General features: G+C 35.6%; 1 protein-coding gene across 1 annotated transcript in view; it reads right to left on the bottom strand.

The window, feature by feature from the left end:
* LOC135734286 (uncharacterized) overlaps nucleotides 1-17,386 on the bottom strand; it is a 199,744-nt gene that overhangs the window by 47,008 nt on the left and 135,350 nt on the right. Inside the window, exons 10-14 of the mRNA XM_065253215.2 lie at nucleotides 14,481-14,552; nucleotides 13,787-13,900; nucleotides 10,864-10,998; nucleotides 4,255-4,338; nucleotides 3,910-4,008 (exon numbers count right to left, since the gene is read on the bottom strand). Coding sequence (XP_065109287.1) covers nucleotides 3,910-4,008; nucleotides 4,255-4,338; nucleotides 10,864-10,998; nucleotides 13,787-13,900; nucleotides 14,481-14,552 — 504 coding nt within the window. The remainder of the gene's footprint in view (nucleotides 1-3,909; nucleotides 4,009-4,254; nucleotides 4,339-10,863; nucleotides 10,999-13,786; nucleotides 13,901-14,480; nucleotides 14,553-17,386) is intronic.

Raw genomic sequence — 17,386 nt, 5'->3', positions numbered from 1 at the left:
GATAACAGGTCAGCTTAACCAGATTTTGGTACGATTTGTGTTTTCTAGGGTGTCGTGGTTATTCCTAAATGACAATGGGCATCGGGACATAAGACTCGCTTTATCTCATATGGTGTGTCATATTTTTACGAGGCACAGTGCTTCACAGCATCCAACAGCAAGACTATCATGTTAACTTTTGTTTTGGTTGATGGATACCAGCACATCTGTGACGCTGACAATAACAACACTGAAGTTTTTTTGTACAGACATTTAAAAGACATCAAAAGAAAGATGAAAGTATTGGAAAGTATGTGCTGCTAGGTGGAATTATGCAAGAGAGGAAATGTAACAATGGCAACAATAATCCTAACTTTATAATGTTTCCTTAAGGGACTATCATGACATAATGTTTTCTATAAGACATAGCCGGAATAGCTACACTGTTCAAAAATGTCTTTTAATGCAAGCAAATCTTAGTTGGTGACCTTTGTTTTGAATACTTGATTATTGCTTTAAAACAGAGGGGGCAAACTACAGCCCGCAGGTCACATGCATGGTTCGTAGTAAAGCCTTAGTAACCACAGATTGATTTACAATGTTTTCAGTAAAAGTAACCAGTTTAACCATGGTATTTGTAGTAAGACTGTGTTAACACAGATTACCATCTTACCTTTACCACACCTTTACTGTGATAAAACCTTGGTTAATATTCCTAAGGGTCATACAGTAATTGTAAATATGGCTCACAGTGGATATGAAGTTGTTTCTTATTATGCTAAATGTTTCACATAGATTGTAATCTTAGAATTATTTCAGAACTATACATTAAACTATACATTACACATCTTTGTTTCATAATTATATATCCACTGTTTTAAAATGGATGTAATGCTATCTGACCATTTCTGTTTTTATTTTGATATATTGATCTATCTTTGATCTCTGTATCTTTGTTATCTTTGTCAAGTCTATCTGGAGACTCTGATGTTCTTAAAGATGCTATTGATGATATAGCTCCAGTAAAGGTCAGGGTGATCACTGGCAGACGTAAATCATCTTGGAGAAACACAGCAGTGGTACAGAGATTTTAATAAAGTGCAGAAAAGCTGAACGCATGAGGAGGAAACAAACTTGAAGTACAATATTGCATCTATAAAGATTGCTTTCAATGTTATACGCAGCATCTTTTTTCTTTGAAAAGATCAATAATTTTAGAATGGTGATCAGTATGGCCATACGTTGTACTCAAGTTAGTCAGACCTCATCACAACAATTAAAAAATGAGCTATTTCTGAATTTTAACAATTGATGCGAAAACCCTGGAAGAAATCAAACATTATCTTACAGCATCAACCAAAAGACTTGGTATGCTCCCTATACCTTTACCTATATCTGTCTAGAAACTGATCTTTCAAATATAATGAATGTCTCTCTGCTTTCAGGCACTTTTCTGGAGTCCCTAAAAAGTAAAACTGCAGTTGTCAACGCTCTATTAAAAAAAGAGCAATATGGATAAAAGCATACTAAGCAACTACGGACATATTTAAAATCTTCATTTTATAGGCAAGATCATTGAAAAGGGTTGTTATCGATCCGCAAAAAAACTCTTCATAGACAATTTTTGATCTTCGATCACTTTTTGGTTTCCATCAGAGACAGTGCTGTAATGCTCAAGAAAGGGCTTAGAGAAACTTGTTCTTGCTTTCTGTAATGGACTCATAAAACACCATTAAACAACTGCAGCTCATACAGAACACAGCTGTTGCCAAAATTCTGACCAGAACCAAAAAACCTGAGCACATCACTCCAGTTCTCAGGTCCTTTTTACTGGCTTCCTTTTACATTTACAATAGATTTTAAAGTATTATTACTTGTCTATAAATCCCTCAATGGCTCAAGACCTAAACTGCAGATATGATCAATGTATATAAAAACAAGGTGAGTCAGTATTCATCTATTATGCCACCTGTAGCTGGAATCAGCTTCCAGAAGAGATCTGGACTGGGTTTCCCGATAACTTTGTCTCTTAGTGCGCTATGAAGACTCTTAAGTTAAACCTTAACTACAGGTATTCCTTTTCTAGGCGTGTTTCCCGAACTGTACCTTAGCGGGTTTCTTAAGGTATTCCTTCTTACGTATGACGTTACCAGGTGCTGTCCATGGCGATGGTGCTGAATAGGTTGATATCGATTGACAATCAATTATTCACTTTATGTAATAGGTACTTCGCTGCGTTATGAGAAAGTGGTGTTCTTTATTAAAGAAACATTTCAGAAATAGTTCAAGTTAAATTTATTAGGAATATCTTGTAAAAATATTTCAAATTGCAAACAACTAATTTCAACCATATATATTTTATTTTATATCAAACCCGTGCAAAACCGGCAATTTAATTTCCAAACGTATCATGCATAAACTGCTCCAATGCATCCGCTATGTCTTCACTTTAAAGGATAATTTATATTAGAGGTTCCCAATAAGTGCGTTGCACAGGGGAATAAAGTGGGTTGTGCAAGTACTTGGCTTGGCTGTGCATTACACTTAAAATATATAAAAACAAACTGTTGTTGTTCATTAGTTTATTGTGCCTGGATGCATTTCTGGAGCCTGTCTGTCTACCTCAAATATTACATATAAAATATTATATAAATATATAATATGATTGCTTTAGATTATAGCTTTAATTAGTTTTAATGTGGAAAATTTGTTGACCTTAGGAGACTAAGCAGTAATCAAGTGGAGCAGGTTTTTTTATGTATATGAAGAATACTCATTCAGTTGCCTCAAAGTTAGAAAACATAAAAAAACTTTGTAAAGTCGAAATAACATTTAAAATCATGATTAGGGAAGTCAACATGGTTTTATGATTTTGAAATAATCGAGTATTATAATAGGTATTGCAATTAATATGACAGGATATTAACCAAAACACTACAACGAAATGAATGTTTTCTCTTTATATTCCTATATATATATAAAAAAATATATATAAAAAAAAAGGTGGAATGGATTGACTAGCTGTCTAGGTGGGTCAGAAAATGCTCCCGTGGCATGCGTTTACTTGATTTGTTTATTTGCAGCTAAAATACTAGCCGGTAGACTAAGATTTCACGGATGAAATGCACATACACGAAATAGTGTCACTATTCGCTGTATAGCTGCCATAGTTTCACCCACTTCTCCACCCAAAATCATTTTTGTCTCTTAAGCCTGTAGCATTCAGTAGTTCACGCAGCTGATGTTCCTTTGGAAAATATAATTTAAGCTAACAACCATCAGTGTAATGTCTAATTTTGAATGTTTATTCTTTAAATATAATAAATGTGCCTTATTGTAATGCTATTTTTTATAGATATTTAGATTGCTTTGTACACAAGCTATTATGAAAGTGATGGCCCCTAGCGAAGTCAAGTGGGATAAGATATAGCTAAGAGTGCTCCAGACCAACCTTACGAACGAATGACTTACAGAAGGGATACGTAACTAAGAACGTTTCGGGAAACATGTATTAATGATAAGGTACAGCTTAAGGTACAACTTAAGAATGACGTAAAGCTAAGAAGGTTTCGGGGGAACGCAGCCCAGATGTGCTTCAACAGTAAACACTTTTAAATCTAGATTAAAACACATCTGTTTAACTCTGCATTTACTGAATGAGCACTGCTCTCACTGACCACACTTTTATTTAAGTATTTATTTTATTTTATTTTGTCTTATTCTTTTTAAACATTTAAAAATAATAATTGTTTTCTTTTGTTAATTATATTAATTATTTAGAATCTATAGCTGTTTGTGATTTCTTAAGTCATTCTCTTTTAAGGATTTTCATTCTGTATTTATCTCTGCTGTTTTTCTCTAACATTTTCTTATATTTCATATATCAAAAATAAACTTGCCTTGCCTAAAAATATCTAAAAAAGATCTTACCGTTTTCATTTTCCAGTGCTATGTTGTAGAAATAGATGAGTACTGCATTCATAAATAATAATAAAATGAACCACACCAATCTCATGACCAAAGGAGAACCTGAAATAAAGCATAGTATATTAACACAAACTGACTAAACACTAAGAAATTATTATTTATTTTTTTTAAATCAAGATCATCATCTCAAATGTCTACATCAACTAAACACAAATTCTGTTGCTGAAATTACTAAAGAACTGGAAATATTTATCTTTCTATGCATACAGATTAAAGAATTATACAGTATATAATCATGCAATGGTTTATTTTGGAATTTATTACAGAGATCATAATTCAACCACTTACAGCCCATATCAGCTCCACAAAAATCATTCCAGTCATATCTGGTCACTGTTGTTATCACAGGTAAAATTGCAACAATGAAGAAACCTAAAAACAGAAGAGTGATTATATTTAAATATATGCTGGGATTTGACAAAAGATTCACAACACATCACACAAATCTCTGAACATGAGTCTCACTGCATAAAATGTTTAATTCATTTTCTCCAGCCTCAAGAAAGACTCGTTTACATTTAATCTATACATTTTATTGCTCCTCATGTTCACTAGGAATCAAACCCACAAACTTACTCTACCAACTGAAATACTTGTCATGTCATTTTCCAAAAAGCAACAAGAGGGTCAATTTCTTGTAATGGACCATAGACCATTAATCTTGCAGGATTGGAGTGAAATGTTAAAAACATGCCCTGATCAGAACAGATTTATGTAGGTCCTCTTCATACTGCCAGAACAGCTCTGATCTGATGCATTGGGGCATGGACTACACAAGATGTTTAAACTCGTGCTGTGGTGCTGTGGTATCTGACATCAAGACATTAGCAGCAGATCATTTACTGTAAATCCTGCAAGATATGAGGTGGGGCCTCCATGGATCAGATTTGTTGGGCCAGCACACTTTAGTAAAGAGGCTCAGTCGGATTAAACTCTATGGAATCTGCAGGCCAAGGCCATGGACAGATTAATGCACGGACATATTGGGCACGTGCCCAGGGCACTGGACCAGCAGGGGGCCCTGGCAAATTTACTGAGTGTACATTCTTCATATACTCATTTTCATTTTATTTAAATAAAATGGCACGGAATACTGTGAAATAACGAGTTTTAATAAATAAATAACAAATACATTTTTAACAAATAAATTATCCTAATGCATACCATCACTGTTGAGAGCAAGTAAAAAACAACATGTTGTGCAGAGGTTGCAGTAGCTACTCAGACTTTTCTTTAATGACCATATAATCCGAACTTGTGAACTGGATTTTGATAACTGTGTCCCGAAGGAAATCACGAAAGATGTCCATCATCAGCTAAGGTAAAAGCAACATTTTTATTAAGCTATTTAGTACTTGGCACCTTAAAAAAAACACAATGTTATTCCTTCCAGACAAAATTTTGTAAGACTGAACTCTAATTTCATGTTTAAATGCTGTTTTCATAACTTCTAAGCAACTGAAATAAGTTGTTGTGAAAATTAAACAGGTCTCAGTTCAGAGAAACAAGCAGACATGTCAGACACCGTTCTGTGGTGCACACGCACTGTTCTGAGTGAGTTCAGTTAAAGACGGGAGGCACGTTCTGTTTTTATTTCCCGTGTAAAGAGCAGTCCTCGTGGTGTATTAATCTTGATTTATACCACGGGTCTGTTGAATGCTGAATTCTGATTGTCTGAGAAATGTTCTGTGGGTATGCATTAATTTCTGATAACCGCACACCTAACTTGTCAAATGTCTTAAAAATAGGCACCAAAGCAATGTTTGTGGTAACCGTGGTATAAGAGGAATAATTGACTACGGTCCTTTGAATTATTTGTAAATAATGCACACCCACGGTGTAACAGCACAACGCTTTTCTTATAATTCAATGGCCCGTCGTCAATTATTCCTTACTTATCTAGAGAAACAGATTTCCAACGTTGAGACTGAAAATGTTTCTAACAAGTTAACTTAAAGGTGCAGTGTGTACTTTTTAGAAGTATCTCTTGACAGAAATGCAAAATAATATATAAAACTATATTATCAGAGGTGTATGAAGACCTTTTTATAATGAACTTTTATGTTTTTGTTACCTTAAAATGAGACGTTTTTATCTACATACACAGAGGGTCCCCTTACATGGAAGTCGCCATTTTGTGCCGCCAGGTTTCTACAGAAGCCCTTTACGGACAAACCTTTTTACTAAGTTGTGTCCGACGATGACATGTTTTTCCTGTGGCGGCTACCGTAGCTTCTCTATGCGTTTCAAAACAAGGGGTGAGCAGTGGACTGAGCCGTTGGTTGCAATTCACAACCTCACCACTAGATGCCGCTAAAATGTACACACTGCACCTTTAAATAGTAGGGGTGTAACTGTTCTCGCTATAGAATCGAATCGTCCCTTTATCCTACCACGGTTCGGCATGCATGTGCACCATGTTTGATTCGACCATACATTTCTAATATAGTTTGGAGAAAAAACAATTCATAAAACTGCTAATGTATGGTTCTAAATACATTTGTTTACGTGAGAGTACCTGTCCAATGAACTCGTAGTATGCAAATCTGTTCCCAACCTCACAGTTCCTCCTTATGTGTTGGTGCGCGAGAGCACGTATGTGTAACGGACCGTTTAGCGCGGCAAGCGAAGGAGAAAAGACGCTAATAGAGGCCTACCAGCTTCATTTAAGTCTACTGCAGCAGCGATGCTCAAGAAAAGCATACTGCCGTATGCTTAAGGCAATACATCTAATATGACGAGGCGCTTATTGCGCCGTCATCACCAGGATGTTGTTGATAGCACGCGATCGCAGGTGAGACAGAAACAGCACAGATTGCCTTCTGTGTTTAAATGTTAACTGATCTTTTTGTGAAAAAAACTTGAAGATAGTGGCATAGAATATAAAAAGTAACCCAGTGTTTTAAGCTATTTCATTTTGAAGTGCACTGTTTGTTGGTACATGTAGTATAATAATGCAAGTGTTCTTAAGTGAAAATGTTGATTATGGCAAAAATTAAAAACTGCTTAGGTTTTTATTTTTGTAAAGAAGCCTGTTGTGACTAAAGTGTTATGTGTTTGTAACCCAATAAATAATTTAATTTTCTTTGAAATTCCAGTAGCCTTTTTGTCCCCAAAAAACATACACACACCGAAATTTACCGAAAGCATGACCCTAGAACCGTGATACGCACCGAACCTTGAGTAATTTGAACCGTTGCACCCCTATTAAATAGAAAAGCAAACGAATGTTTATGAAATTACCTCACTGGGACATAACAGTTATGTTGCCACTAAATTATGAAATTACCAAAATAGTACGAATAACTGGAACGTTCAAAGTCATCAAAGTCATAATCCGTCCCTGGCCAAGGCAACACCTTGAACTCTTTGTCACGTTCTCTAAAGCATTCCTAAACAATGTTTGCAGTGTGGGAGATGCCTACTGAAAGCAGCCACTGGCATCAGGCAACACAACTGGCAAGAAGGGATGTACTGTGCATGGTCTGCAACAGGCTTTAGGTAGGTGAAGTGTAATCAAAGTTACATCCACAACAAGGCCAGAGCCCAAGGTTTTCCAGCAGAATATTTCCCAAAGCATTATACTTCTCCATGTAATGGAGTACTGCATCCTGCTGCTATCTTCTCCCCAGGTAAACAAAGCGCATGTACCAGGCCATCCACCTAATCTAAAAGATTCATCAGATCAGGCACCCTTCTTTCATTGCTTCATGGTCATATTCTGAAGCTTATGTGCCCATTATAATCACTCTGGCAGTGAACAGAGGTCTTCATGGGGACTCTGACAGGTTTGCGTCTGCGCAGCCCCATACACAACAAACTCAGATAGACTGGTGGTTCTGCCATCTTTCTGTCATGTCCTACAGAGGCGTCATGCCCATTCAAACACGTGCCCCCTCAATTATTTAGCCAAGTGGAAAGAAATCAAAGAAAGTCCTTTAAAGGACAAGTTCGGTATTTTACACTTAAAGCCCTGTTTTCAGATTGTTTATGATGAAATAGAACGGTTTTGACTGAAATTTGGACATATGCGGCTGCCCCGAGAATTTTTTGGTGGTTGTTGTTTCACCTCCCACCTCTACATTGGGTTTAATGGTGCACTGGAACAATCCTCCCTAAAATGCATTAAACTTTCGTTTACAAAGACATGAAACTCACCGAGTGGTCAGGGGTGTTCACTGGTATGCTCACACAAAAATCGTTGCATAATACGCATTCCAACAGGTTTTATCGTAGTTTTTACCAACTCCATTGACTTGTATTAGATGTGCTGTGAGGTACGGTATTACTCCGCGCTGGGAACTTTGTTTCTATTCTTGCAATTGGCAAAGGCGGATTAGCGCCACCAGCTGGGCTGGATTGTCTGTTATTCAAGCTCTAAGCGGAAGAATGTACGGGTGTAAGGCGTTTGGAAAAATAGGTCCACAAGTTAACAACGAATGCTAAAACACCTGTTGGAAAGCATCTTTTGCTGCGATTTTTGTGTGAGCATATCAGTGAACACCCCCGACCACTCTGTGAGTTTCACGCCTTTGTAAATGAAAGTTTAATGCATTTTAGGAAGGATTGGTCCAGTGCACCTATAAACCCTTTGGAGGTGAAACAACAAACACCCGAAAATTCTCGGGGCAGCCGCATATGTCGAAATTACAGTCAAAACCGTTCTATTTCATCATAAACAATCTGAAAACAGGGCTTTAAGTGTAAAATACCAAACTTGTCCTTTAATCTGTTACTTTGTCCTCTTTCAGTACGGTAATGAGCAGTTTCCCTCCGCTGTGTAGAAAATGTATGGTTCAAAATGTGACAGTCTAGATTCATCTTGATACAATGTCAGGGTTCGCCAATCAATCATGTGACTGTTGCTTTTGTCATTTTCGTTGTTTATATACATTATAGATTTAAAATTACATTAATTTTTATAACATAACACAGTTGTTGTGCAAGTGCATTAAAGGCACAATTAAACAAGTCATTAAACAGAGTGTAAATAAACAAAAATGCCATTTCAGATGTTATATGATGCCAACAGGTCATTATTCTGATGGAATTCATTGATATACGTATTTGACATAAAAGTTAGTCAACACATTTATTTTGGTGTTTTTCACATGAAGGAAAGGGGGCTCAGATTGTTAGAAATGTAAGTGGAAGTGCCATGGAAAAGACTGAATGCTATAACATTTCTTTTAATGTCTGTGTATGCACACATTTCTGTGAGCTGTGCACACTGTGCCCTCTTAAAAATATTGGTGCATGATGCCCCTGATGTACAGCATTAAGTTTTTCAGCAATCTGAGCTACAGCTCTGTGCGATAGGACCAGAGGGGATAGCCTTTGCTCCCCAGGAGTCCCCACATGCATTAATGGGCAATGGACGCTTATGACCCTGATGCTGGTTCACCTGTTCTCTTTTCTTGCACCACTTTTGGTACAACCACTGCAGTGGAAACACCTCACAAGAACATTTAAAGATGCTCTAACCTAGTCGTCTAGCCATCCCTATTTGGCTCTAGTCACAGTCATTCAGATCGGTTTGCTTGCTCATTTTTTTCTTCTTCCTACATGAAATGTATTGCTCATGCTGAATTATATACACTCTAAAAACAAACGGTGCTATATAGCACCAAAAGTGGTTATTTGCTCGTAATCACAGAAGAACCGTTTTTAGTGCCATATAGCACCGGTGAAGCACCAGTGAAGCACCTGTGTAGAACCATATAGTGCTATGTAGAACCATATTTGGTGCTATAGTGGTTCTATATGGCCCCTATATGGTTCTACACAGGTGCTTCACTGGTGCTTCACCGGTGCTATATGGCACTAAAAGCGGTTCTTCTATGATTACGATCCAAAGCAACAGTTTTGGTTCTATATAGCACCGTTTGTTTTTTTAGAGTGTATCCCACATTTTGGCATGTGCCATTGTAATTCAATCAATGTTATTGACTTCACCTGCCAATGGTGGTTTTACAGTATGTTGTGGGGGATCAGTGTAATTAACATGTTGAAAATATTTATAGAACTTTATAAAACATAAGAGGTAAAATTATTTAATGAGTTGGAAATTAAGGAACTGGGGCACTGGATTCCCCTAAGATCTTTACCAAACTGTCTTTGTAGTCTAATGGCACTACTATAATATTGTATAAATGTAGTACCTTTAATAGTAATGCTTATAGTAAAGGTAGTAAGAAACTACAGATATAGATGGTAATGAATTAGGACAGTAAGCGTTTATGTGTCCTTCAAACATGATAGGCAGAATTAGATCCTCCACATTAGTAAATTATTTTTTTTTATATGCAGCTTTTAGTGATTCATTTACACTGCTCATATAATCGTTCAGTATGTTCATAAACATTTTCAAATTTAAGGCTAATCTTGAGCTCCATCAACCCCATGGACTTTTTACAGTATAAATTTACATAGTTAGGGTGGTGATCGAGTTAAGCAGCTTTTTATATACAGTAGTTTTGCATTACAACTAATAGGAATATTTAAACAAGACAAGTATGTGCGAACAGAACATACATTTACATCATTAACTCAGACATTATCATTAAAATTCAATATATGTTATAAAAATACAATATAAATACAAATATATATTATATATATATATATATATTATATATATATATATATATATATATATATATATATATATATATATATATATATTTCAATAATATACATCTGTTCCAGTATTTTAACTGCTTATACAATTGCTTAATGAAGAAGTAACATCTCAGACTGTTGGGATTCACCATCAGTCCTGATCCTGAATCTCTAAAATATCAACTATTTTTAAATAAATTGATTTTAAATATCAATTCTGCTTTCTTTTAATATATTTTATGAGTAAATCTATAAAGTTTATAAAGCTAATCTCACCTCCTTTGGCTGATCCAAACGTGTAGAACAGAAGGATGAATTGTAATGAAGGCAGAACATCAATGATTATACCAGCCAGAACATTGAATATAGTTTCTATCCGTTCACTTAATTTCCCACTCATCTTTGCCAACACTGTATCACAAAAACAGAACAACAATGAAAAAGTAGTTATTTTTATTATCACAAATGTTTATCAGTCCAGATTATATTAAAAAGAAATAAAGGACATCAATCAATAAGAAAAAATACAGAAATCAAAATAAACATCTTATAAACAATATAAGCATAATTTAAAAAGCAAAACTATTATTTAAAACAGATGCACATTTAACTACACTCATTCATGTTTTAACAGGTAATAAAGACTTTGTTATGATTACGTATATAGGAATCATAACAACACCTGTTGAACTTTTAAACTACTTAATTATTTAATCTAAACTATAAATATATTTTAGTTGTATTTCCTATCAAATGTGATTTAATGTGATGTGAAGCCATTAAGCAGAGTAACAGTGTATTTATAAATGATGTTTTTTTTTCTCTCTAATGCTGACTGAAATTACTGTAGACTATTTGACATCTATTGTCAAAGTTAAAGACTTTATTAAAGGACTCCATAGATGTACAGTATAGAGCTGTCATTTTACTCACACAGTTTCTGATCACACGAAAGCAGCTCTTATAATAAACCTAAACGTTACTCACCTTAATACTGATATTGTGACACCAAGAGCTTCAAATCTTATATAAATAACTGACTGCACTGAATAAAATGAAGGAACCAAAGAGTTTCACTTTATGTAGAAACAATTCTGATTCTGAAGATCACTGGTAAATCTGATGTGATGAAGAAATCTCACTTTTAAACAAGACCTTCCAATTTTGGTGACAATGATGTCACATCCACTAGGCAGTGTTTCCCATACATGGATTTTTTGTGGTGGCCTGTCACAATATTAACATTGACCACCACAAATTAACAGTGGACACATGCGGGGGGGTCTGTCCGTGGCACCCCCCTGCAACAATGAGTTCTGCTTAAAATCCTGCAGCGCCACAGAGCGACACTCACATAGTTTAACATTAGTTTCACCCGTTATATTTGTCCCAAATCAATGTTAATAATTGACTTTATACTATACTGCAAGATGAACAGGAAAACACTGCATTAATACAGTGAAAAAATCCTTTTTAGGACAAATACTAAATAACAGATTTTACCTACATCATATACAGAGTGTATTGATTAACACTCAAAAGTCACCTATTGTTAAATGAAAATTTAAAGAAAAACAGTAAAAATTGGGCAATCTTGCATTAAGACTAGACTTGTATTAGAACTTGAGCTGACACCTGCAGAATGTACATATCCAGTGTGTGATGTCAGTTGTCCTACTGTATAGACGTGACTTGGTCCTTAAAGTGTAGTTCACCGTTACTCAAACCCGCACCCCAACCTACCCCCAAGACAGAAAGAGCTGCCACAAATAGTAAGTCTCTGGTAAACACTGGTAGGCCAATCTACATAGATTCATAGATAGAACCTGCATTTACAGAATGTATGATATTTCATTCAGTTTTGGATTCATGTCATCAAGATCTCTTTCAGAAGGTTAACAGATTTTAACTTCAGATGAATGCAGGATCGTTTTTTATTCCAGTACTGAAAGTGAGCTGACTGAGTATTAATCTTCATGACATCATTGATGTTTAAGGACAAAACCTCAGAGTAGATATCACAGCAGACTGGAGACCTGCAGGTGGGAGTAGTCTGGATTTCACAAATGTGAAGGGCTTGCCTAGTGGGCTTAAATTAAATACGTGTTGTTTCAAGTCTGTTTACATGACAACAGCATAGTTTATGTCAACCATGTAAACTTTGAAACTTCACTGCAGTATAATATGTTTTGGTAAGATAGAGCAGTGCTGAAATCTACAGACTCGTAGCACCACTCAGCCGAGATGGTGAGGCTCTTGATCTTTAAAACAGGCAACAATACAAACCACGCCCTGATGGTGTCGTTAGACATGAAACACCAAGGCTTTAACTCTTTCGCCGCCAGCATTTTTCATGATTTTCACAAAAGTTTCTTTTTAAATATATAAACATACAATATATCAAATAAAAGAACAGACCCTCTGCTTTCAAACAAAAAAAATCTGTTTCATCCTACCTTCATGTGTTCTGTTTTTATCACTTCTCAAATATGTGTAGGTTTCATCAAAAACACCAAATTTTGAGCAAAAAGCTGAGATAATTCCATTTTTGTGAAGGACTTTCGATAGAGATCAGATGCAGAGCGATCTTTAAAACATACACGGACATACAGCTGTTTGCCCTAGTGCAATACTTCCGGTTTTTATAAGTTGCGGAAGAGCGCCACCTGTGGATAAAAGCGGTATTGCAGATTGACGAGATAACTCGTCAATGGCGGGGAAAAAGTTAATGAGAGCCTTATCAGCAACACAACAAAACTTCCACATTACAGCCACAACACACATAACACTAAATTAAACAATCAATATCAACTGCACACGGCATAAAATAATCCAATCAAAATCCTCTGGAGATTTGTACAGCCCACTTGTGGCTATTTGCAGCTGTCCCCGACCTCTGTTTATACCATCTCAAAACCTCACTTTCTTGCCCTGAAACTCTACATTAATACATAGATGATTTGTCAATCACCACAGTCTGCTTCAATCACATCCAAGATAAGAGTTCAATACTACACAGCTCTGCCTTGTCGTTTTCTATCATGTCCATTCAAAATAATGAATACTGCGTAAGAGATAAAACCTACCTAAGAGATATTCTTTTGTTACTAACTTCAGATTATGTCCGACACAGGCACATTTCAGCTAATTAGTGTGGTATGAAAGAATACTCACAAATAAGCACACAAAAAAAACTTACCGTTAATGATATATAAGACACATAACAGAAGCACTACTACAAAGAGGACCAAGATCATGACTCTCTCTGAAGCAGTATAATTCAGACTTTTCTCCCAGGCTGTTTTGAAAAACACTAGAACAAGGAAGACATAAAAATCATAAACACCATTCAAAATATAAACACTTTTTATTTATATTTTTTCATATTGTAGAATTATAGTAAACACATCAAAACAACACAAAGGGAACTATGGGGATTATGCTGTGACTAAAATCATCCAAAATAAATATATGTTTTGTTATATTTTGTTATACTGTTATATTTTACTACTTTTAAAGTAGTCAACTTTTGCCTTATAATTTCAAAATCGCTTTCTTGTCATTTTTTAAGTTTTTAGAGATCTCATCTTGAGATGATTTTTAAAGAGGATTGCAAGAATTTCCATCTGTTACGGGCCATTATTTGGTCCAAGTCATACATTTTATAAATATACTTTTAAGTAAAATTTTAGTTTTCTAATGTAGGAAATTATTTTAGTCATGTGTTGCTACACTAAATGGTAGTGTATACTGGTGCCAATATGAAATCTGCAGAAACATTCAGCAGCACCACATGATACAAATGATACAAATACTACAATTTTTCCCAGCTGTTACTATTCTGCTTTTTGTGTTTATTTTAAAAAGTGATAGTAGTATTGGCATTAGCTTACCTGAATAAACAACAGTTGTGAAAAAAATATAGTTCATTTCAAAACTCCAATTCATAAGTGTTTCAATTTTGCCTTTAAAACAGAAAAGATGTCATAAATAAATAATAATATCACATAAACACCAAAACACTAAAACAGAAATCACAATGTAAACTTGATTTGGCTTTTTTCAAATATTATATGAAGTCTGAATATCTGGGTTAAATTATAAATTTCCTGATCTCTTCTGATAAACTGTCAGTAGTTATAGTGGACCGGCATTCGTCAAACTTTTATGACCCCCTCCCCCACCCGGTGACAGTTGCTGTCTGACAGGTCGTGTTTTATGACCCCTTGACAGATGACGTTTTATGACCCCTTGACAGATGGCGTTTTATGACCCCATGACAGATGGTGTTTTGACAGGTTGTGTTTTATGACCCTTAACAGATGGTTTTATGACAGTTTGTGTTTTATGACTCCTTAACAGATGGTGTTTTGACTAGTGTTGTTTTTGGCAGCCTGTTTTCATTTTAGTTTTAGTCTAGTCTTTGTGTCAAGCTGTCATTTTAGTTTTTATTAGTTTTAGTCACGTCATACTCTTTTTAGTCTAGTCAAGTTTTAGTCGACTAAAATTCTTGCCATTTTAGTCTTATTTTAGTCAGACTTATCCATTACTATTTTAGTCTAGTTTTAGTCGACGAAAACTGATGACATTTTAGTCTAGTTTTAGTCAGTGAAATTGTATTTAGTCTCTTTTTAGTAATGCATTCTATTTAACCCATATAGTATAATGACCTAATAGTATTATAGACAAAACAATATTTTCTTTTAGCCAAACCCATTTCAAACAAAAGTTATATTATTGTTACCTTATAGACCCAAGAATACATCCATTCCAGACATGGAAGATGCTCTGATTTGAATAGATATTTATTTTACTATCCTCTGAGTGAGTGACTTGATTGTTCGTAAGAGTCTACATAAAAGTCTACATAATCAAAACAAAAGTAGTCTAAGCAAACACACACACACACACACACACACACACACACAAGGTCAAATGGGTCACACACAACTATAGTATGTGTGAAAATAGAAATATGCTATTGTTAACATTTATAATTGTATTTTGACAGCAGCACAAACTACAATCATACATATGTAATTATATATTATTATAGTTTATATTTATGCATCTGTACGTTACCACCAGTGTACCTAATGGACTTTGGCTTAATCTAATGTGACAAAGCTGATCTTAAATGTCAATATAAATCCAAGCAATTTTGGAGAATTACTAAATGTTTTTCTTGTAAGTAAATTAAAATTCAGCTTTAAGAAAACAGCAGATGTCTATTAAGAAAAGTTGGTATGTATGGTTATGTTCTCAACAGTACAGGTGTTTGATTGATTTAATACTCAAGTATTCAGCGAAGTATGTTTTGTTCATTTAAATAATAAATAAGTGTAGTTATTAAGCATATACAAAACAACGAATGTCTTTAGCATAGATATATTTACAATGTTTCAAAACGCAACGCAGCACAATGTCATTTAAACAACTGTTACATGATATAAATTTGTACATTGTTATACTGGTGGTGTCAGCAATCAAAGCTATAGATTTCAACAGGCTTGTTGAACTGACCTGAAAGTGATGCACGGGATTTATTTTGGACTTTTCTTTTACATTTGGAGCCAGAATGCTGCATCTTCCCGGTCGGAATCGCCGCGTGGCTACATCTTCTCTCATGCAGTGGAAGCGTTTTGTGCAGCATTTAGTGGAAATGTGTTTATCTTCAACAGCGACTGCCATGAAGAGTCGTGTCCGTAAAAGGGAGAGGATCTTAGGTGCACGAGCAAGGCTTGTGGACCAACTCCGCTTCACCTCTGTAACCGCCCCTGTTTCTCCGCTTTCCGCATGTCTCGCGGTTGCCGCGTACACTGTTTGAAATGCCCATTAACGTGCAAATGGAGGCGTATGATATCAAAGCATCGCGAGAGCAGACTGCTCCGCATGCTTTCTACTCACTCTCGCGGTACTTTCATGTTTTGATTGATCTACGCAGCGCCAACAACACACGTGATCACCTGCAGTCAGGTGGTGGGGGCGCGGAGATGCTGAGATGGGTAAAAGACGAAATAACGTTATAACATTTCGTCTCGTCTCGTTTTGGTCAACGAAAATGAAGAGACATTTTAGCTTAGTTTTTATTTTGTAAACCAATTTTAGTCTCGTTTTTATTCGTCAACAATATTGCGTTATACATTTTATTATAGTCATCGTCACATGACCAGCATTTTCGTTACGTCTCGTCTCGTTTTCGTCACGTGAAAAAGGTTCGTTGACGACTACATTTCGTCATACTTTTCGTTGACGAAAGCAACACTAGTTTTGACAGTTTGTGTTTTATGACTTCTTTGACAGCTCGTGTTTGACAGGGGGCGGGACCATCAATCAAAATCTGTACAAGTTGTCAACTTTAGACAGCGAGTGTTTTATCGTTTTATGACCGATCATTTAGTGGTTTGTTTTTCCTGTGTATGTGTTTTATGTCAAGCGTATGCTGTTATGTTTAATGACGGCTCGTGTGTGACAGCTCGTGTTTCGACATTTGATGTCAGCTCTCACCCTTCCTCCCTCCTTTCTAACAAGACCTGCATTCTTTCACAGGGGTGCGTGTTGTAAAGCGATTAAAGATTTCTAAAACTCAATGTTGGTAAAACAATCCCCCATTACGGTGTCAAAAAAGTAAATGTTTATTTTAGATTTAGACAAATCATGAACAATGCTATGATTAAAACATTTGTTTGTAACATCACAAGTTATTTAATGAAATATTCCGTATACGTGTATAGTTTAAGCAATGATCTGAGCCATAACCTTTGGAGCCGGCAATACTATAATCTTTAGACGAAAGTCT

The sequence above is a fragment of the Paramisgurnus dabryanus genome, chromosome 3 (assembly GCF_030506205.2).
Source record: "Paramisgurnus dabryanus chromosome 3, PD_genome_1.1, whole genome shotgun sequence".
Taxonomy (NCBI): domain Eukaryota; kingdom Metazoa; phylum Chordata; class Actinopteri; order Cypriniformes; family Cobitidae; genus Paramisgurnus; species Paramisgurnus dabryanus.
Note: the sequence above shows the minus strand (reverse complement) of the source record. Positions and strands in the feature narration are given on the sequence as shown.